General features: G+C 44.8%; 1 protein-coding gene across 12 annotated transcripts in view; it reads left to right on the forward strand.

Moving 5' to 3' along the window:
- LOC131670791 (oxidation resistance protein 1) overlaps nucleotides 1–23158 on the forward strand; it is a 63888-nt gene extending 40730 nt beyond the window's left edge. For 9 of the 12 annotated variants that reach the window (XM_058946712.1, XM_058946715.1, XM_058946711.1 and 6 more), the window contains 15 exons: nucleotides 1091–1179; nucleotides 4757–4976; nucleotides 5726–5883; nucleotides 6455–6889; nucleotides 7724–7924; nucleotides 7997–8350; nucleotides 8436–8590; nucleotides 8994–9158; nucleotides 10257–10423; nucleotides 12160–12322; nucleotides 13566–13791; nucleotides 14644–14730; nucleotides 20038–20319; nucleotides 20400–20569; nucleotides 20967–23158. In XM_058946712.1, coding sequence (XP_058802695.1) covers nucleotides 1091–1179; nucleotides 4757–4976; nucleotides 5726–5883; nucleotides 6455–6889; nucleotides 7724–7924; nucleotides 7997–8350; nucleotides 8436–8590; nucleotides 8994–9158; nucleotides 10257–10423; nucleotides 12160–12322; nucleotides 13566–13791; nucleotides 14644–14730; nucleotides 20038–20319; nucleotides 20400–20569; nucleotides 20967–21102 — 3008 coding nt within the window. In that variant the 3' untranslated portion in view covers nucleotides 21103–23158. The remainder of the gene's footprint in view (nucleotides 1–1090; nucleotides 1180–4756; nucleotides 4977–5725; nucleotides 5884–6454; nucleotides 6890–7723; nucleotides 7925–7996; nucleotides 8351–8435; nucleotides 8591–8993; nucleotides 9159–10256; nucleotides 10424–12159; nucleotides 12323–13565; nucleotides 13792–14643; nucleotides 14731–20037; nucleotides 20320–20399; nucleotides 20570–20966) is intronic. The other 3 variants (XM_058946708.1, XM_058946709.1, XM_058946710.1) reach the window with 3 other exon arrangements.
- The last annotated feature ends 397 nt before the right edge of the window (nucleotides 23159–23555 follow it).

Below are 23555 nucleotides of genomic sequence, written 5' to 3' on the forward strand. Positions count from 1 at the left end.
AATTCCCGTTTAAACTTTTGTTGCAATTGGTTCATAAGTTTTTTTATACCTCGGCTGCACTGAAGTTTTATATTCAAGCTATATTAATTTTCAAATCTAAGTTACCATCAGTTAACTAATAATAGCGAACTGTGAAATAACATTTGATACGGTTTGAGGATAAACCTCGCATAAAACTTGAAACCAACGTGCAAATAATTTAAAAAAAAAAGCGACGAAGTATAGAGTGAAGCTGATAACAAAAGTCAGTTTATCAGCGTTCGAAGAAAAAACACTGTATAAGTTATACAAACGTCTCGCTGCCACGACGCTGTTTGTCTAAAAGTCAAAACAGTCGAGGAATTCTCTTTCAAGAAACTGAAAGTGTACGAGCGTTAATAGCTCGGTTAGTCGTAAATTCCCAGGGCGCAATGCGCTCCAGTCACTGTCAAGTTCCAATGCTTTCAATAGCAAATTGGCGCTCTTTGTTTATTGATTGATTTTTTCAGCCAGCCACAGGTTGGTTACAGGCGGTTCTCTACCTCTCTCTCTCTCTTTACTTTTCCTTTTTACCAAAAGTATCTTTCAAAACTCTCCGCGCAGCGCTAGCCGTAAAAGCGCTCCCTAGCCTCGAAGCCGCTTACTACAAGCAACCCCTCTAGCTAACACTTTTTCCCGGAGTTCGGTTTGGTCATGATTCGTCCGCGCGATTGTGGTGCACTCGAAACCGAAAAAAAAACGTCGGACACGCGCGATCGATCTATCGCGGAATATCGTTGGTGTGATTGCAACGTACAGTACTCTGTGAGCTTTCCGAGCAGGCACGCTTCGTGTAACGGTTTGGCAATTAATATGAGCAACTGATGCAATCGACGGAAATTACGCAGTTGATTCGCCCTCGAGGAGAAAAAAATAGAATGAAAACGTCGAGTCAGCGGCGAGCACGAGACAACAGTAGTCGGTAGCGAGTCACTCGAGCCTTGCCGGTGTAAGCTTACGCCGAACGTCGGCGAGAAAGAACAAGAAACATTTCCCTTCGCGAGCGCGCGCGCGCGAACTTTGTCGACGCAGAGTAAACACAGATAATGACTGCTACTGTGCGTTTTTGCAGATTCCGATAACGAGAGCAAGGATGGCTCAAGCTCGCAGGAGAAAAAGTCCGGCCGATCGTCCCAACCAATCAACACCATCAAGTACACGGTGAGTTTGGCCCGTCCGCTGCTCCTCTTCTTCCGTCATACGATGCGCGAAGGCTGTGTTGCCGTCGACCGCCTGTCGCTGTCCTCCTTCCGCGTAGGCAAACGTTTGCCGTTAGTCTTGTATTGTCTCGCGAGCGCCGCGGTCGATGGATCTCCCGGCCATACCAATTGCAAATTGCCTTCATCAATTTTTATTGGTTCTCAAAGCGAACTTCCAATCGAGTTTTTCTTGGTGCCGCTTGGACAGATGATCAAACTTGTTCGCGGAAACACGTCCGCGCGTGTGCGATTGTCATCGATGCATGCGAGCGTCTCGCGCAGCCTCGATTGTTCTCGCTATTTTGATTATTTGCGTCGAGAGTCGAGCAACGGCAACTCATTACGCTCGGCCGAGCGTCAAAACAACGCGTCGTGCCAGTGGAACAAGAGCAGCGTGGTCTAGCCTCGTTAATAATAGAGCTAATAAATAACGGGGCGAACGCGAGTGCGGAGCTTTTATGATCGCGACGGCAGGAAGGCCGCGGCGCGAGAAAAGTGCAAGCTCTCCTCGCGCTAAGCTGCCAAGTGCGCACTGCGAACGCCCACAGCCGATTCTCTCTCTCTCTCTCTCTCTCTCTCTCTCTCTCTCTCTCTCTCTCTTCGTTGTAAACGCGCGTTGTCCCGCTCGCTTCGAACGTTGAAAAATAAAGCATCCGAATCGCGCGCGAAGGAAGGGGGCAAAAATCTCATTAAACTAAAAAAAGCTCACGGCGACAATTCTCTCACGAACTAGGCGCAATCATTATCAGGCGTGGTGTGTTCGGTCCGACGATAATGATCATTCGTCAATACGCTAAAACCAATGAGGGGGAGAGTAGAGAGCGCTAACCTGCGCGCATCCACGCGAAGATCAATATACGCCCTCGCGAAGCCGTACACGAGAGAACAATCATGCTAATGGAAACTAGCGCTGCCCGGCTCTACGTCGTTACATTTTTTTTGCCCCTCGTCCGAGCCTGGCAACTGCGCTGAGCTCGAGCATAAACGTTAACCAGCAGCATCCTATTAATTAATTAATCGCCGCAGAGTTGCATTAAACCCGCTGATCGCCAAAATTGGTTAGTTTCCGCCTCCCGCCCTCTCACGCCGCGCCGCGCAGGGTAACTAAATCACCGGGCGCGCGCATTTAGGACAGCGAAAAAGCCGAGAACTCGCCGCGAGTGCACGTAACGCACTGGCATTCTTGCGCTCGTTACGCCCGATCCCGCCCGCGCTCTACTCTGTACTGCCTAATATTTTCTTCGTTCTCCTTACTTTTTCCCAGCGAGATGAATCGGCCGAGCTGCTACTTCCCCACCTAACACCTATGCGCGGGATTATTTAGACGCGCGCGTGACCGAAAAGCGAGCGAGCCTCCGGGGAAATTCGAGCGCGACTGTGTGCCTTCTAATCCAGGATTAGGCCTTCGTGGCTTTATCCCCTGCTTGTGCGTTTGCTGCTTTATCGCCTCTAATGCCACGATGATCAATTGCCGACGCTGCGGCTATCCGTGCCGCGGACGTTTGTCTTGATTATATACGTACAGGCGACCGCGAGTACGTAATGACTCTCGTTCGGGCCATTATTTGCGTTCTTTGACGAATACAAAACGTCGCTTGTCCACGACGTCCGAGAGGGAACCGGGCATTGTAACGCGAACGAGGAAAACCGGTGGGTCTAATTGAGCATCTCTCTCTCTGTCTCGCGAGAGAGAAATGAGCGGCAATCGTCGATATGACATTGTAACGTGGCAAACGAGACGCGCACAGTTGCCCGAGGCATAAATTACAGCTGACCTCCAGAACGCGAAAAACAGCATTGTCAGCCTCTTCCAACTGGTTTCGCCCGACACACGACCGAGAAATCAGCAACGCGACGTTCGCGTCTCTGCCCTACGCAGACGGATTAATCCCCGAAGCTCGCTCGATCGAGAAGGCCGACGCCTTCCGGCGCTATCAGTCGCTCGCGACAGGCGTCGCCCGACGTGATCGCTCTCCACGCATTTCGTCAGGCCTAAGTAGGTCGCGCGACTTTGGCGCGGTCTCTCGCCGAGCCACGAGAAGAACCGTGCGGTTGGTCGACCGCGCGAATTAATGATTTTCCGATGACCGAGCAATTAGGAATCGGGCGCGCGTGGAGAGCGAGAAAACAAGGAGCGACGCCGCAGCGAAAACGCTATTTTTACGCAATCGTAGCTCGTTGATCGCCTTTGATTGCCATCGCGTGGTTTTACTTTGCGTTTGTTTATCCGCGCGCCTATAAACTGTCGGGCATCGGTGTCCGCGCGCGCATCCATTTCAAAAGAACAGCGAAACGAAGCCTCCGAATGGACGACAGAGAAAAGCCACCAGGACGTACCAGCGAGGAAAGCATTTAGACGCAATGTAAAAAAGGGTCCGTACGTGTATTGGCCATTTAGCGAGTATCTGGGACAGAGGAAGTCCAGATTACGCGATGAGCCAATTGAATCGTCGGTGTCGACGGTTACGACACCAGCTCCGTGCTCGCGTATGCGTGTGTAGATGCCGTTGTTTGTTCGTACGCGACTACTCGCGCGTTCTTTCTCTCTCTCTCTCACTCACTCACTCACTCTCTCTCTCTCTTTCAAATCGGAAGCTGCGCGCCAAGCCACGATTGAGAGCAGTTTTATTTGTAAATTAGTCTGACTTTTGCGCGCACTTGTCGAACTTAGGTCCAACGCTAGACTTTGCTATTATCGCGAGAAAGCTTGGCACATAATTATGATTAAAAGCGCGCGAGGCTTAATCGAGTCTAGGGAAACCGATTAAAATAAATTTACGAATGCAAGACGTTCTTTTTCTTTCGCGCATAACCAACGCGCAAATTCACATATTCATCGAGTACTCTTTACCATCGAAGGTTATGTGTTCCCCTTCATTCAATCTTTTATTAATGTAGCTGTCGCTTCAATTGTACATGAAATACGATTAAGCTCTTTTCTTTAACCCAAACAATGAGCAAAAAAATTATCGTAAAGAACCACACGCATATAAGAATTACGTTTCGTCCTTTCTTCGTTTGCCAATTGTTTTTTTTACTGATACAACGATATACTGCTGTCGTCACTACCTTGAAATTTCAATCTCAATGTAATGTCACGCATGAGCCCGTCGCTCGCGAGCTTTCGCCGTGTCATATTTTCGGTCAGTCAACTTATTTGCGAGATGGAGAAATCTGCCTTGTTTTCTTGCTCTTATTTTGCGCGAGAAATTTGACCTTCTGCTTGACAGCCGATCAAACCTTGGATATATCATCGCGAATATTTGACGAAGGCGTTTGCAAACCGTCAATTTCGCTTTTGTCGAATGAAGAATGGCTAAGCTCATTTGCAAACGTCAGCAGTCACGTGTTACTGACAACCTAATCAGTTTACGTAACGAACAACAAGGAAAGAAATCTATAGAACACGATGTTTCCATCCCGAGAGAAACCAAGGGGAAGGATACGCACTAGCTCGAGCATTATTGACGACCCGTGAAATTGTCTATCGGTGGTCGCAAGCAAAGTTCATATTTTAAAATGTTTGTCGTTGCACTCAGGTGGGAGACCGAGATACTTTGACGTCGGTGGCAGCACGTTTCGACACGACCCCATCAGAGCTTAGCAAGCTCAATAGATTGGTCGGCTCTTTTATCTATCCTGGACAGCAGTTATGGGTACCGGAGAAAGGCGAAACCGCGTCTGCTGATGCCAAATCCGAGTCCACGGGCTCCGAAGGCGCACACGATGCACAAGATGATTTGCCGCTCGAGGAGAAAGGTAAAAAAACACATTTGCATCTGATCGTTTTGACCGAAGTTTAGTCGTGTGTAATGTAATTGAAATCCAGCTTTGCAGAGTACTTCGTGGATTAACTTATTATAAGCTTTATCCGTGTTTGATTGATGAGAAGTGCACGTACAAACGACCTTCGGATTATCAGTTCGTTTTATTAATGAGTAACAGTTAATGCATCATCTTGTCGTTTACGTATTTTTTCAATTTCGAAACCCTCCGACGTAATCATCAATCTTCATAAAAGAAATGGAAGCATCACGAAAACGCGGACACATTCTATACAATGAAAAATCGATCACAGTTTCTTACACATCCCGAAAAAAAAGCGAGACAAATCCCATCAAGTAGCTCCATTTTTTTTCTTTGACGCCGCTGTGGTATGGGAAAGCAGGGTTTGCACGCGAAAAATTTGGGACGACGCAGTAGAGCTTCCGAAGAAGAAAATGACGGAGGGGTGGGTAACTGAAAGCTCGATCAGCTGATCGCGCGCTTGGGGTGGTAAATCCCCCACTACCAGTACTTTTGACTCACGTGGTCTTCCCTCGTCGGCATGGTTTCTCTCTGCGTGCAGTTGCTACGTGCGAGACTCGGCCGACTTTGTCGTTCCTATTATTATTCTCATCTGGAAAATTGTTTGGCGCTCTGAATGAGTCGATTTTGCACGCGTAGGTTTATTGTAAACGAGAGTCTGTTGTGCAGATTGCTAATTGTGATGTTGGTTTTCTGTACAGAGTTGCTAGATAACCTAAGACCAGTGTCGCCAAAGCCAGGTCACCACGAGCGAGTGAAAACACCACTCGGCAGCAACGTTAATGCCACGGGAGAAGGTGTTCATCACTTCAAAGAAAGATTCCTCAAGATTACAGTCAGACACATAACCGATGGACAGGTAATATACGTTTTGATCGATTTTTCTTTCTCTCTACCTCATTGTGCTTATTTGAAGTTGATGCTAAAATCAAAGTCGAGGACATGACTCTGTTGTTCCGTTCGTAGAAGTAACAATATCGCCGAGTAAACACGAAATAAATTATCTGTTTTTCTCCTTACTGCTCTTCTTGCGCGTAATACCAAAGTCGCACAGATAACATGAGATATTAATTTTAATATCACAATGTGAATACGCCATTCTTTGCTCCGCATAATTATTGATTAATTTTACGTTTGCACGAGTTGATAATTCATATCGAGTGATTGATTGATAATGATAACATCATACCAGACTTACGATTGATAATGGCTTGCTTTTAATTGTTACAAATTGCTTAAGTCGAGTATTTATGAAAAAAGATATAATTGTCGATTTCAAAGAATTTAAGGTACTTCATGCTTTTAATAGCAGACGGTTTGATTTTTTACGTATTGATAAAATTTATAAATAGCTATCATGAATCACAAACTCAACAGAAATTACAAATGTATTTTGTCATTACAATTGAAGACGATTAATTATATTTCAGGGTGTCGTCGGTGGTGTGCTGCTGGTAACGCCAAACGCCGTAATGTTCGATCCGAACGTGTCAGATCCACTGGTGATCGAGCACAGTGCCGAGTCGTACGGTGTGATCGCGCCAATGGAATTCATTGTTAATGCAGCGATATATTACGACATAGCGCACATGCGAGTAGGCCACACGGATGCCGGCCAACCGGATAAAAAGCCCGAGATTTACTACATGAAGAAACCTGAGATACCTGCGTCAACGCAAGATTCGACAACAGGAGAACCGAGTAGCGCCAAATGTGTTTCGCCACCGAGCAAAGACGAAAATTTTCCGGAGCTTGTCGTTGACGACGGTAGCGAAAGTATTTGTAGCTGCAATGCTGAACGTGATGGCGACGCTTTTCCCAAGGCCTTTGATAAGGATCTCATCACCCCGCCTAATCTTTCTAACGTACGTTCAATTTTACTGATATTTTATGGTGTCACAACCTTATTCATTGAATTTGCGAAGAAAAATAAGTTCTTGGATAATTCGAAATTTAAATATTATTATTGGTATTTTCAAATGGTTCCATATTATTGTAAAACAGTCATTACCATTCTTTTTTTACATTAATTACAAACCGAGAAATTTGTTTACGCCAGAAAAATATTAACAAAAATTACTAATCGTTGCAAGTACCTTTCCTGAAGTGCTTTTATTGATTAGTTTTTTATCTTGAGTACTCTTAATAAATTTGACAAGTGTTGACAGTAAACGGAAAATTATCTACAAAAATCCCGATAAAATCTAGGAAAATTATGAACTTATTGTCTTGCGTAAATTTGAGATTAAATTATGTTGATCTCTCGATATCAAAAGGCAGTATTACAACTTACTAGTTACTCAAGTCATGCTAGTATATTTATTAGTCCGAAAAACTAATTTCAACCTCGTTCAGACAATTGTGTTCGGGCTAAGCGTGGTTGAAGTAGCTATACGAGGGAGAAATCTCTTTCTCGCACAAGTATCTAATTTTATTTTTTGGTACATGTGTGAGATGAGATTTTAAGCAGGCTCGATTTCTCTAGCATACGTAAAGTCGAATCTCCACGCATAATGTGCCAAAAACTACATATCAATCTGTTAAAATAAAATACGAGGAAACTAATTAAGAACTAATTAAAGTGTTATTATAAGATAAAAAAGTATATCAGTAATTGATAGCTGATTTAATAATATAAATATAATTGCTGTAAATATAATAAGCGGTTAAACTTAAGAGTTTAATTTTTGTTGTTACAGGATGAAACATCAACCAAAGATAAGGATAAGAAGAAGGACAATGAAAATTCAACCAAAGACGAAACATGTGGAGGTCAATCAAGCAGGACTCTAGAAGAGCGCAGGCGTTCAATGCTCGATCATCACTGGGCAGTTCCTAGCAAAGATAGATGTTCGTTTTCTGTGGATGATGAGCAGCAGGATTCTTTAAACTCAGACAAAGTAAATTACTGCAAACAAGTTTCTCTCTATTCACGTAACAGTATAATTGAGTCGCGTTTTTCATTATTGCAGGCCGAGAAATCAAATGCCATTCCCGAAGACGAAGAAGGCTCTCTAGTCAAGCAGTCGTGCCACGATTCGGGCATCGATATTCGCGAGCCCAATACGCCTCTTCCAGTAGTGCAGCCTATACCCGCGAAAAAGGTCTACTCCGACGCGGATATTGTCCTTTCTTCTGACTGGGTACCACCTATTACGATTGCTCCCACGAATGTTACGTCAAACATACTAGACACCGACTCGGCGATCAATGGCAGGAAGAAGGCCAGTTCGGTATCGTTCAGCCTCGACAGTAACAATGAGGAACATCAAGAAAAGGAGGAAGAACATAAGGAGGATGACAAACACGAGACGCGTAAAAATAAAGTGCGTTGCTAGCTAAGATTCTTCTTGAAAGTTTTACTGATACGTACAAGTCACTAGTTAATTGTATGATAATTTTTCCTTTTAGATGTTGAAACGATTATCATACCCACTTTCCTGGATGGAAGGTTTAACTGGAGACTCCAAAGATGAAGATAGCAAGCCCCCGTCAGACAAAATGTCAAGTCTTCCGAACAGTGCTGACAGTCATCACTCTTCCATGTTCAGTAAAGTTTTCTCGAGGTACATAGATAGTATTTACATTAACTTTTTCTCTCTTATTAAATCTTATTCTGTAATTAAATTTAATTTTTTAAACATAGCTGCTGAAAGATACAAATCGCCTTGTTTTTTGGCAGCACTTTTTGTTAGATCAGTATCAATTTTTTAAAGCATGTTTTTTTTAACCCATTTTAACTATCGACGTGAAATTGTAAATATACATATTTTAAGCTAATTATACGTACTAGAGCTTCAAGAGCATTCATCAGTCATGCGTTCAACAACAAATTGGATGAATGTGAAAATTAAATAACGACTATGAACTTTAAACCCACTTGATCGTCATAACATTTAATCATATCAATAATCGAAAATACTAACAATACTAATTGAATGGTCTGGGGGATGTTGTGCCGTATAAAAGCTCGCCGATCAACTTGGTGAGTGACTTTAGTTCCGGCCTGTTCGCTAAGACTCCGAGTGAAGAGAGCGGCGGTCGAGCTGGAGGCACACCTCCACTCACCGCCTCTTCTCTATCGCAGGACTCATACAATCCCGTATTCTCACCGAGTCCGGTTGGTGTTTTCGGGTGAGTTTACAGTGCCCTCCCTTCAACCAACAACTATATAGTCTCACTCAATATTTTTTTGCTCCAATATATATGTATAACTTATGTCTCCCAGAAACAACTATGTAACTTACCGTTTTATAACTATCTGGCTATCTTGTAATCGTATGGTGTAGTCTTTTCTGTCCATCTATACTACACATTAAAATAATAAAATAATTCAGAAAATAATTATCTTGCTCAGAGTATTTATTGAATTATTAAAAAATTCATTCGATTTACGTTGTTCTAGTTGATTATTGCTATCTCATTTTCTGGTGAAATTCTCTGAGCAAGATTAATCGTAGTTATATGATGAAAGATATGTAGACATATTCAAAATAGTTTGAGTGTATTGTAAACATTTGATGTTGCATCACGTAAATGTTTTCTTGTATCCGAGACTAGTAATGAACTTCACAAAAATATATATGTTAAGATATTCAGATTCATCCGAGTTTTTTGTTCATAATTTGTTTTCAATGCAGACCGAAACGAAACTAAACTATACCTGTGCAAATATTATCTTTATCCACTACACATTATCCAGAGATTTTTTTTCTTTCAATTCTACAAAATATATTTTTATCAAAATGAATAGCCAAATAAATGAGCAAAAAAATAAGCGAGCAAACTCGATGGGCCGGTAAACTCTTTATCGTATAACTTACATCAGACACCTTTTCAGCGTCACTCTAACACCAGCATAGATAAAATCAAAGTCATTCTCTGTCTCTCACAGCTTGCCTGCGCTTCTATAATACAGACATGACCGAAAAAAATATATAAAATAATAACACATTATCTCTTCAGCATTCAACAAAAGTACACGAGACACGTCTATATAGATATCTATCTGAATAAACCTGGCACCCAAAGAATTATTGTCCATTTTGAATGTTTAATGCCCTTGCCATAACTTCTAAGTGTCGTCGAATACAGATTATGTGTATATCTTGAAGCTACCAGAAGAGACAATACAATTATTAAAAGTTTATAAGATTATCTGCTGGTAGCTTTGAAAGTATTTGTCAAATGTTTGTGGAGTTTACGTATTAATATTTGTTCATCATTTTACAGACGCTCGTCCGTGGGTACTTTTATCAGGCAGCAACCTCTGAACTCGTCGGGAAGCAGTAGTGTCGATAGTAATCGAGGTGGCAAAACTTCTACAGCACCACCACGCCTCGACTATCGTAGTATGGTATCAGTCGATGACATGCCTGAACTTTTTGTCAGTTTTGACAGTGAGTGTTTAACCCTTGTCACGATTATATGATTTCTTGCAAAGAAAAAAAACTACTTTTTGTCAAATTATAGGATTAACAGAGACAAGCAAAAGATAACGTTTTTTCTGTTTGTACAAGTACGATATTTTTGCTGTGACGGTATTTTTTTGCTCGCATTATTGGCATAAACTTGTGTTTTAATATATTTTGTGGTTTCCAACTCATCTACCTTTGTCAGATGAAAAAAAAACCGAGCGTGGACATTTTTTCGAATTTTTCCCGGCTTGTATTGTTCTAGAATTATTTTGTCAAATTAGTTGAGAGTCGACATGCGAGCACACACTCATACACGCCAAATTGCATTGATCAAAAATTTTTTTGCTGTCTGCTTATCATAAGGATAAGCTTTCCATCACGTCGAAATTGAACGTCTCTTTCAGCATTATGAAATCCGCTGATATGTCTAAAATTCGAAAAACAGAAACTAAAGAGAAAGGAAACAAAAAAAACTCGTTTTCATCTTCATTAGCATGCTTGCGCGTGGCTACACCATCACGGGATTCATCATAAATCGATTTTCAGTTCGTGCCAAATTATTATAATTGTCACATTTCACACACACGCTCAGCCGAATTCATAATGCGTATTATAAATCATTTGAAATCATAATAATACTTGTATTATCATCAACTTTTTGTTGTCCCTCTAGTCCAAGCACCTAATTTTCCCGAGCTCGAAGGTCTCGGTAGGTTCATAATGTAATTAGCTTAATCACAATATACTTTCGTTCTGTCAAATATTGTTGCATTATACGCTTCTTATTATTAGCTTTACGACATTAATTTGTGCATATTACGAAGTTTCCGTAGATGGGCTTTTTGTAAAAAAAAATACACAACGAGTAGCCTATTTCAGTTTTCCTCCGACATTTGTTTTCACAAAAGCTTCTTGTATTTTCCTAGTGTACCTGAATATCACTCTTAGAATCACGTGATGCATTTTCTCAATATGTCGTAATTCATTCATCACTTAACACAATCAATGTAATAGCGCAAAAAGGAAACGATGATTGCGTAAGAGTGCAATGAATCTTGCTTGTCGACTGTAATAATTTTTATTTTTTTTTTCACTTTTGTTTGTCAAACAAAACAGTTTGTTGATTGACTGCTCTCTGCCTGACAAACAAAAAAATCATTGTCGCTTAGTCGAGCGCGATACAGCGCATCATTGAGTCAGTTAATTAATTTGCAGAGTTTCCTTTTTATTTCTAAAACGCTTCCTCGTAGCTCTATTGTTACAGCTGTGAATATACGTACAGTATTATGACAATGTATGTTGATTGATAATAATTGTATAAAAAAACCCAGACTTAGAGAAGTGTGTGTGTGTGTATGTGTGTATATATATATATATTATAATGCATCAAACAATATTCGATTATAATGCTTGTCATTTTCTTTTTTTATTTCTTTGAGTTTCGTTAAAAATAGAAGACATAATCAGAGAATGAAGACTTTATTTTGAGCATTTTGAAATGAATATGGAGTAAATTTAGTGTCACTTAGTAAATATATATACATATGATGACATGATTTTACCTATTTATTTTCTTTGTGATATCGACTAGACAATACTTTTTACGTTGTGTAAATACAATGTTAAGAAAACGATTATGTTAACGCATTTGGAATATACCATTTGCTTGAAGCTGGCATGCATGCAACCGTGTCTAATCTGTTGTCTCAATTCTGCAGAGCTGATCCCGAGGCCAGCACGCTCTTGCGAGGACCCGCCATTATACTTGAGATTAAGAACCGGCAGACCTAAGGACAAGAAGATCCCCTGGTCAACGCCAATCATGAGCTATGGCAAAAAGAAAATCAGACCGGAGTACTGGTTCAGCATACCGCGGAACAGGTAGCGTTCGAAGTTTCGCACACGCTTTTGTTTCCGTTCGATAACTCATCGTGAATATTCATTAGCAAATAACCGTGGCATGAGTCAGGCTAATAATATGCTCGAGAAACACGCGTACCGCGCGCGAAAAACATCAGCGCCATCGGATAAGAAGAAGAAGAAAAAGAAGAAGATGAAGAGAAGGCGAGCGTTGCCAAATGAGACTATAGACACTAGCGAAACCCGCGAACAAAAACAAGTTAATTATAGTAACTTGAAAGTCCTACTCTCGCTTTGCTAGCGCCGAAGACAGAAGGATAACTCGAGCTCGTCGCGCTTGCGAGACGATAATTGCGATGGCGAGAATTCGATGAAAACGCAGTTGGCCAAGCGATCTCAACGACTTTTTCTCGGTGTCTGCTTTTGAAAAATCAGCGGGAAATCGTGCGTAGCGGAGGTAGGCGCGAATGGAGCGCTGCGCGAGCACGTGCTCTATCGCGTTTTCACGTGACGCGTAATACACACTATAGCACACACGGTCACCTAGTTAGCGCTCAGTGCCTTGCTGGCTTTTCCATTGCGGACTCCGCGCCGCTTTTTTAGCTATTCCAAAGCAACGACGTGCCAGCAAACGATTCGCGGTTTTATCGCGCTCGCTTATCGGTCGCCAACGTGTTCTTGAATGTCTGTACAGCTGCAGCCGCAGCTTATCGCCGTCGCTTTATTCCAAGTGTTCGCCGTCGCTGCATACAGAGGCAACGCGCTACAGCCTCTTGTTGAGCTCACGAGCAGACGGCGTGTACAAGAGAAAAACTTGGATTCGGGCATCGTCAATTCGGCGAGCTATTTTTAAAGATGAGCGCCATTTTTGGCACGATGTCGCAATTTGTTAATTACTACGTACCCAGCGTGGCGAATGTCGCGAGGCACACGATGCCTTTTATATCGCGGAGGTAATGTATTCTTTTTCCAACTTTCGTGATTATTGTTATTATTATCAGGTAATATACGTGGAATAATCTCGACGTCTCGTGCGATTCACGCGTACATTGTAAAAAAGGAGCGCACGCGTCGGTAGATATTTAACCGAGCTAAGTCATGAGTACTGTTTGTAAACGGTAGCGCGCAGCGACAATTTTATTGTCCCACAGAGCAATAAAATGTAATGTTTATCCAAGGTGCACACTCGATAATGCGCTTGCTAAACAGAAAGCTCGTCGCCAGAGTCGGCGTATGCTAAAATTTTTTTATTTACTTGCCACAGGGTGGACGACCTTTACAGGTTCATTCACGCGTGGGTGCCGCAGTTGTACGGTGAGCTCGACGAGGAGCTGTGGCGTGAGAGGGGATACATACTGTCGGACACCGATACCGACTTGTCACCCGAATTGACACCTGGTGAGGCTGGCGAGTCTGGCGCTGATGAAAGCAAGGATTCCGAAGGCAAAGTTGGTGAACAAGTCAGCGAGCTTACTCGCGAATCTTGGGAGGTAAGCCAATCTTTCTTTGACGTTTCGATTTCAAATGTAAATTATATTATTCTCGGTCAGATATTCTCGTCGCTCGTTTCTTAATAACAACAAATTTCAAATTATTCGATATTTATTATCTGGTGTACCGAGTCGATACTCGCAATACATTAGAAAGAGATTTTTTTCTTCTATTTTTATCTCGTCGCGAATGCCAAGTAAACGAAACGTTGAAAGCCTCACGCTTAGCAAGGAAAACAATGCCATTGGGATTTCCGCTGGGGAATTTCGACAGAGCTATCCAGAAGTACGCGCGAACGCGAATCATCGCAGCCAAGTCATACGAATTCTCGCGTGCAGCACATGAGAGCGAGGCCCGAAAATAGCCTTCTTGGCACGGATTCGCAGCTGCACACTTGGCTTTGGGCTCGTAACTTCTGTGAAGCTCTCTCCTCGTACGTTACGAGGATCCCCTCTCGAGCAATTTTTTGCAAATACTCGCTCGTCACGACTTTGTCGATCGGGACGAGATGATAATCGAGCGAAACCCATGAATTTGATCAATTGTTTTTTCTCTCTTTTATTTATTTTTTTTTGTATCGCTCGCCGCAATGGGCTAGGATATATGCTTCTTTTCAACTCGATGATTGCTCGGTATATAATGACGATACTTTTATGCGAATGCTTCTCGTTGTCGTGACAGAACCTTTAATGACGCAATCGCTCATCGAAAAAAAAATATTCGTCTCGGCGCAAACGATAGAGCGACATAGCAAAAAAATTACAAAGAAAGAAAGTAGAAGCAAGATCTCGAACGAAAAGTTGAGGAGAAAAGCGAAAAATTGATAAAAACTTGTGCGCCACTGATCACAGCTGATCAAGGCTCCGTACGTAAAGCTCTACACCATCCTGAAGACCTCGAGCACGTCCGCTGACTCCGAGCAGATCCAGGACTCCGAGGTAGAGAACCCAAACAACACCTAATAACAGCAACAAAATACAAATCCACAAAACAATCTCGTTATTTCTCTCTGAGTGTCGATGTGTCTATATACGTACACCTCACCTGTTATACAAGTGTAGTCTAAGCGACACACCATACTTTTTTCATATTCTGTCCGAACGATGCATGATATTAGTTTATAGAAACAGGAGCTACATAGCAACAACATTACAGCAAACACACAGTACGGCAGGGGCAAAAATGGTCGGAGCGTGCGAGTAGTGGTGTTAATCAAAGTAACGAAAATATGTGTCGCGCGCACCTGTACAACTCATAAAGCATTGCATGCAGCGCACCGAAACACAGACATCTGCACACAGCCAGCCGCTGACAGTAGACTCGTATATTTGTTTGGACAGCAGCACCCTGTTTGTTCGTGTGTATATGTCAGCTGGGTGTGCGCGTTGTGCATACGTGCCGTGCCACGCGATTCCGCTTAGCGCGTTTCGAAGCGCGAGCTGCTAAAAGTTGGAAGCGCCGCTGGGAGTAGCTTCATCGCTCTCTCGCGCTTTAATCGAACTTTGCTCGATAGATCTGCGCATCGTCGTTCCCCCACCCCGTCGTTTCGACTGCGAACGTTTCCTGCTCGCCGAAACGCACGACCCGACCTTCCGAACGATCTCTCGCTCGACGATTTTCGCTCGGCGAATACTCGCGCGATTCCCGGCCGAATCGCCAGATTGCACCGCTATCTTCTCCAGCCGCTCGGCGACTCGTCGTAAAGTTGGCGGACGCGCCGCTTCCGACCTTGAACAACTGCCTGGATAATTGGGCCGTGCGCGCGTGCACACGCCTTCCCGTACGGTCCATTATCCCCGCTCTCGACTTCTCTTCGCCTGCCGATCCGCACACGCAGCAGCCCGCTTACGCAGTCGAAAATAGAGCCTTCTCCGTCGTGGCTGCGTAACGTCGCTGAGGCAAGGCGACGCAAACGAGAAGCCGAAGGGAGAATCGCGCACGTGCGTACGCGCGCGCGGCAAATCGTACGTAAGCCAGATCGCAACAAGTCGAGCGCGCGGAGGGAGTCGCCGCTGGTTGGCCGGTTTCCCTGCCGGCCACTTTTTATTTATATGTCCGCTCGGACTCGGCGAGTCGCCGCCCGACCGCTCGAATGTTCATCTCGGCTTCTCGAGGATAACGGAGAGCACTCCCTTCTCTTCGCCCCTCCCCCCGTCGATTGTCTGCTTTTCTTCGACCGCCGCCGACCGAACGTCCGCCATCTGGGCATTGGCTCGCGCCGACGAGCCTCTGCGCGCATCGCGCCTGCGACTTGGCATACGGTGGAAAGCTCGTGCGCGCGAGGTCTTGCGCAACGAGAGGCGACGAGCGAGTCAGACGCGACGATCAATCAAAGAAGAGACGACGGGCAGCGGGCGACTCGGAAAGAGCCGACGAAAATTGGCCCCCGGGCCGCCGGACCTCGCGATCCTCCGCATGTCGTTTGCATTTCCCTGGGTGCCTGAGTAATCGACGGGCCAATTCGAACGATGATCTGTTCTGTTGACTCCCGATGAGTAATTAGTTATGTCGTGCGCGCCGTGAACGTTAAACAAATAGCGATTAGATAGGGAGCGCGTATAATGAGGAATTATATCGACAAGTGGCTGTTTATGAGCGTCGGCTAAAAATAAGCCTTACCATTTTTTTGTTTTCGGGTATCGTCCAATCGTTATCGCCTCCGCTCCGCCGCGACCTGGCCGCCAAAGCCAAGCGCCTGCTTATCTCCGTTTATCCGGTTTCAATTGACACGCCGGCACCTCTCTCGGCCGATCGCGTACCTCGTCGCGCGACCAGACGCACGCTGCCCGCGCGTCGATCATCCGATTCTAGCCCGCGAGCTACGCGTACGCGCGGCTTTTTGGCAAAAACAATCGACGCCAATCAACGCTCAGTCGAGTAAGCGCGGTTATCTTCGACGTGCATTATCAGATACGACAGGGTATTTCCAAAAGCCTTGATTGCACGGCGCCGCTGTAACGTGCCCATGAAAAAAAGGGAAAGGTCGAGAGTAGGCGTGCCATCGGTGAAGCGCCCTATGCAGACGATGAAAGCAGAGCGCGAGAGAGAGAGAGAGAGAGAGAGAGAGCTCGGCACGTGCTGCGCAGTTGGAGGTGCGTCGTCGTCGTCGTCGTCGTCGTCGTCGTCGTCGTCGTCGTCGTCGTCGTCGTCGTCGTCGTCGTCGTCGTCGTCGTCGTCGTCGTCGTCGTCGTCGTCGTCGTCGTCGTCGTCGTCGTCGTCGTCGTCGTCGTCGTCGTCGTCGTCGTCGTCGTCGTCGTCGTCGTCGTCGTCGTCGTCGTCGTCGTCGTCGTCGTCGTCGTCGTCGTCGTCGTCGTCGTCGTCGTCGTCGTCGTCGTCGTCGTCGTCGTCGTCGTCGTCGTCGTCGTGGTCGCTTCTATATGAATGCTCGCGGCGCTCTGAGCGCGTTCAGTGCGACTTTGGCCGCGCGCTCCTAGTCATCGTTTCTCCGCTCCTCGGGCAACACGTCGCGCGCGCAACGCTGTGGCTCTCATCCGCGCCCGCGTCAGTGACATGTAAGCGCGCTTTTCCCTCCGCGGTCGAGACCAGTGCGAATCTTCAGCCACGGCGACGGCGGGCAGCAGCGCGAATCCCAAACTCGGGGCACGCTCCAAGAGCGAGAGCGACGCCAGCAAGATGCCCAAGCACAAGGTGCCCAATCCCATCGCCAGGATCAGCAGGTTTCTCAAGCAGAAGACGAAGGTACGACCAGTGGTCGGTTCGCGTGAGTGCGCGGGCGCGAAGAGCAGCAGCCAGGAGAGCACAGCGGTGTCGACGAGCCGAGTCGGAGTCCAGGTTTTGCTCGCCGGTATCGAACCTTCGCGAGCTGCGTTCGCGCGCGCTTTCCCGTCGTCCGCAACGAATGCTTTTGTTTATGTAAGGCTCGGCTGGCCTGTGCAAGTCGTATTTTTAGATCCAGGAAGTTTTCTTCCTGCATCCGTTGTTGCTCTCTCCGTCGCGCGCCGAAGCCTCGTTGTTTTGTATTTTTTCTTTTCTCTCTGTTCTCGTGACCATTTACAACTGGATTTAAATAGAGAAGGCGCCGTGCGCTGGACTGCGACAAGCTGGAGCCAGCCTTCGTCGCTCGTAAATTGCAATCGGTTTTCGTTAGATATCGAGAGTAAACACCGTCTGCGCGTTCCGAAAGAAAACATAAAAACAAAAGGTCCAATCGAAAGGGGATGAAAAGGGTCGTCGACCTTCGCGTATCATGGATCTCGCTTCAGGCCGATTGTTTCGCGACGTTTGCAACTATTTCACGGGTGTCTCGTTAAGCCAGGGTCATTCGAATGTTCCGTGCGTTTTTTCGCGTTACGTCGCTACCTCGTCGGGAAAACTTGGCGCTCCAGTTCCTCGCTAAAAATGCTTCCAAGGAAAAAAAAGCACGCGCGTGCAAAGAGAGACCGCGTCGCGTCGATTCCCCGAACGAACGAGAGGCTGATCTTGGAAGAGGGCGTTGACGCGGTCGCCGAGAGAGAAAGGCTTTCCCTAAAAGGCCTGGCTAAAGTCGGCGGCACGATCTAATGCAGCCTCGGTACGCACTGGGGTTCGCAAAGCTCCTGCTGTCTCTCGACAATGCTAACCGGCTGGCAGCGCAGCACTCTCAACCACGTGTTTCGCTGCTCGAGCCTGACGCTATCGGTAAAAGCTCAAAAGCTGAGCTTTGCGCGTAGATCGACAGCGCGCCTGGCTAGAAAAGAGCGTACTTGTTTCGCGAATCGTCGTCGTGGCAGAACGCACGCACGCGCATCGGACGTTGACCAAAGCGACCGTCGTCATGGAACGCATACATACCTTAGCGCATAATCGAGCCATACGTGCTCAATTGAAGCTCTCGCGAGGCAGACGGATCACCGTGTTTTTTCCATTTTGTTCGTCGCCAAGCGACTAAGTCTCTCTCTCTCTCTCTCTCTCTCTCTCTCTCTCTCTCTCTCTCTCTCTCTCTCTCTCTCTCTCTCTCTCTCTCTCTCTCTCTCTCTCTCCTCCCTCCCTCCCTCCCTCCCTCCCTCCCTCCCTCCGAATTAATAAATTCTTGGCCCGCGCTCCCGTCGACTATTTTCGGGTATCAGCTGAAAATATACAGACGAGAAAATGGTTTTCACGCGAAGCGCTCAAAGCAGTAGAGGAAAAACCTTCGACGGCTAGCAGTCGGCTCTCTCCGTCGCCTTGTTTATCCCTCGATGGCAATCGGACGCAGCGGCATCATCTCCCTTTTCAAAATTTGTTTGCGTCAGAGAGGGAGTCGGGCCAACGTGACGCACCCCGTCACGTGCGCGAACAGTCGGTCTCGCGACGCGCGCTCCAAGGGATGCGGTTGCGTAAAAGACCTTGGGCCGCGGCTGCAGCGCTCGGCGGGATTGGAATTTTAGATTTGCTCCCCCGTTCGGAAGAGAAAGCCACCGGCAGTGGACGCGCGCAACCCGATTGTACACACGGCTGCGCAGTTCGCTCCGCCGCGGCGTTTCCCTCGGCTCCTTCGAGGTCGCTCGCCAAAACCAAAATCTCTTCTCGCGACCTCGGCGCGGTCAGCTGTGGCGCCGGACTGACCGCGCGATCGCGACGAATAACGACGCATCGCTACGCTGCTTGTCTATTTGAGCATGTACTTTTGGACTTTTGCGGACCGGGAGGAGAAGAGGGGGACCCAAATCTAACACGATCGACGAAAAACAATAGCACACGCCACGATAAATACGTGAACACGCCAGTAGTGATTCTGTATATGCATTTGAGAAAACACTGTTGTGTATATACGTGTGTGTTTGGCCTTATACATATTTAATATTTAGCTGTAGCTATATCACTTAGAGATAGTGCCCATATTAGCAGAGTAACAGAGAGATATCAATCTACATACATATGTGTCTTAGCAATCCCTCCCTCGATGTAGTCTTCCAGACACGCTCACATTACTGATGTATAGACGAACGTCGAGCACCAAACAACCTCGCGATCGACGTTTTTGCAACGAGAGTCGACGATTTTTGTAAAATATAGCTCGCGAGCGAATCTCCTTGCAAAACGGCGCTGATATAAATGTATGTGTGCGTGCGCGTGTGTGGGTGTGGATGTTTATGGCGGATCGTTCAAATAGTCCAGCACCATAATTAGATTAACTAGTTGATGCGTACACGGCCAGATTCGCGAGAGAGCGTTAACAAAAGAGAAAAAGAGCTCGCGAATCTCGTGGTTGGTTGTTTCCAAGCCGAAGGTGGCGCGAACTAACGATGCGACATTCACAATCGCAGGTACTGTCGATGAGCGAGGAGTTAAGGCGAGCACTCTACGCCAACAGCGCGATATCCTTGGACGCGGAGATAATAGTGCCGGATTTGGTGGGCCAGACGGAGATACTGAGCGACGAGCACCGCGAACAATTGTGCCGACACTTGCCCGCCAGAGCCGAGGGCTACCTCTGGACTCTTGTCTTTAGCACCAGTCAGCACGGCTTCAGCCTGAACAGCATGTACCGCAAAATGGCCAGGGTCGAGAGCCCCATTCTGCTGGTCATCGAGGACACCGGGGGCAATGTAAGTCGTCGGTCACGCCGACCGAGCTGTTTCCGTCTTCAACTCGCGCGATCGCGCTAACGGATGCTCAACCATTGCAGGTGTTCGGAGCCTTGACCTCGTGCTCGCTGCGAGTCAGCGACCACTTCTACGGCACGGGCGAGTCCCTCTTGTTCAGGTTCACGCCGAGGTTCCAGGCATTCAACTGGACCGGCGACAATCTCTACTTCATCAAGGGCAACAACGAGAGCCTGGCTATCGGCGCCGGCGAGTAAGTTTCCAACGACGATTCTCTGCATATTCATGCGCTCTGCTCCGACGATGGAAAGTTACTTTTATTTTCCGGTTTGCTCGCTCGAAGAGAGGTTTGATTAGCTTATTTTTGATCGAGCAACTGCAAATGCGTCGGCCTTTTCATATCGTGTTCATTTATTTATAGCCGGCGTTTATAGAGAACCCGTGTGTTTGTCGCAATTATCGAGTTTGCGAATCGAGTAGCTTTATCGGTTTATCGGCCAAAATAACCAGTATAAGCCTAGCTTATAATCCGCGGAAGTATCAATTGACGACCGAGTTACAAACATTAGTCAATGAATATGACGTTTATTTATAACGATCGTTAGGCTCGCAAGCTTTCGCGAATAATGTCATTTCATTTGCATCCGCAGCGGCAAGTTTGGTCTATGGCTGGACGGCGATTTGTACCAAGGCAGGACACAGTCGTGCAGCACATACGGCAACGAGCCCCTGGCGCCGCACGAGGACTTTGTAGTAAAGACGCTCGAGTGTTGGGCGTTCATCTAGGATTCGGCCTTGTACCAGCCTGCAGCGTTCGTACCCCCTTAAAGTCGACGACGAAAAGAAGTCAATTTTTTTGCCCAAAACGACAACAACAACAACAACAACAAGTCAACTATATCCCGCCCCCGACAAAATATACACACACGCTGTTGTTAGCCACATGCTGCTACTACTACGAAGCTACCACTGCAGGTCGCAGGTGCACGCCATCGCTGTAGGTAGGCTGGCTATCTGGCTGACGCTTGAACAAACAAATAGACAAACACGAAGATGAAAAGCAAACAGTTAATTCGAGAACAAAGAAATATCCCAGGAGAGACTCACGGAGGAAGACTTGATATATAAATATGTTATATATTAACGTGGCCGAGGGTGGACACATGCAAGAGAGGCTTGTTGCAAAGAGATCGGCCACCCAACACACATACCCCGCCCCCTAAACCACAGATTTCATAAATACACACAAGTCAATGTGAACAGAAAGAGCGAAAGAAGGAGAGAGAGGGAGAGAGAGAGAGAGAGAGAGAGAGCGAAAAATGATGATAATGATGATACGCGTTATTATTGTATACATACCGTTTTAATCGTTTGTTGTACGAGAGAAAGAAAGAAAGAGACCCAACGAAAGAAAGAGACTGCGTGATTGCGTGATTGTTTCGGCGGAGGAATTAACAGTGGCGAAAGTTTATTGCCTTATCACGCGAGTGCGATTCATATATAGATTTCAATTATTGTTTTTTTTTCCTTCAATGTTGCCCTTTTAATTCCTCGGCATCTCACTATTTTACTTTTGTTTTCTTTCTTTTACATTTTTAATTTAGGCTATTTATTTTACTATGTTATGATTATTATTATTATTATTATTATTATTATTATTATTATTATTATTATTATTATTATTATTATTATTATTATTATTTTATATACGTGTACTGCATTACCGTGAATAAATATGAGCGACGCGTGGTGTACTTCAGGTGACATTTACTTGGATACGCCGTGAATGCGTTACAGCTCGATTGATTGTTTTTTACCTAAAAATACGATTGTTGTTTTCTTCAATTGCGAAAACAGTGTGCGATTAATTATTGTAATTGTGAGAAAACAAATGAATTTGCAACTGAATTGCCAGATGACGATTAAGGCTTATGACTCGACAAGTATTGAAAGAGTGCGATTATTTTTTGGAAGATTAGAAAGACAAAGAACGTATTGTGATGTTTTAAATATGAAATTGGCCAATTAGTACGCTTGTTAGAAACAGAAAAAGAAAGGAGATATTTAAAAATATAAAAACGCAAAAAACTAACCGTTTGTTAATGTGTAGATATGTAGATAGTAAATGTAAATATATACATATATTATAATTATAATAGTGTTACAGTGATTAATTTTGAGCGCTATGCATTATGGACGAACAATATATAAAACAGACAGAAGGATTATATAAAAAACAACACGATACACATTCACAAACACATGCGAATAACAAATAAACAAAAACGTATAATTATATGTACGCGTTCGAAGCGCTGATGTTTGCGCATTTGGCCAGTGTTAATCTGAGAAAAAAATCAAGTTATCTTATCTATTTAAGACGTTCATTGAATTTAAAAAAATCGCGCAGACAAGAGAATATTTTACGGTTTTAAAAGAGATGGTAATATCATTGCTGTTATTTCCATTATATCATTCAAAAAAGAATATGTTCACTTTTACTCGAGATATACGACTGTTTCTCCATATGCATAATTTTATTGTTGCGTTTCGTTACATGCGAAGTAGTTATACTGTCGTCACATACGCAGATCTTCGAAGGCAAAGAAAAAAAGAACAATTCATGCCCTGGTATTTGCGGGGGCTTCATTTTGTTATTAATAAGTCACTTTTATCGAATCACCAAACAAACCTTGCTAAGAGAAAGCTCATTGATTAAAAACAAAATTGACTAAGCCAATTGTCATCTTGCTCACTCAAAGTGTGTCATTATAAGAGTGTAACTTAAAAGTGGGAGAGCCTAATAGAAATAAGACATTATTAAAGCAGTGCTGTCAAATAACATATTTTTCTTTTTTAAAAAAAATAAAACGATGATAAAAATAAAACTAAAGACAAAAAGATATGTACAAGTGTAAAAGTATACCTATTAAAGATGGAACGTATATAAAGAGAAAAAAATATAAATTTATTCAGAGAAAATGCAGATTGTATAATGTTAATTTCGTTTGTCTACACGATCGACGTGTCATGTATGTAGAAATTTAAAATTCTACGTAAGAGCCGTAATTTACTGGTTTTCATGTAGATGGATCGTTGCGCTAATTCCTATATTGGCCCATTGAGAACATATCCTCGCTAAATTTATAATCGAACTGCGAGTAGCATTTTTCGATGATAAGAACTGTTGATCTTGGGGCTCTTTAGGGAGTCAAAACGATCCTCCTCTAGTTTTTTCG

This window comes from Phymastichus coffea, unplaced genomic scaffold (genome assembly GCF_024137745.1).
Source record: "Phymastichus coffea isolate CEN01 unplaced genomic scaffold, Cenicafe_Pcof_1.1 PCOF00116, whole genome shotgun sequence".
Taxonomy (NCBI): Eukaryota; Metazoa; Arthropoda; class Insecta; order Hymenoptera; family Eulophidae; genus Phymastichus; species Phymastichus coffea.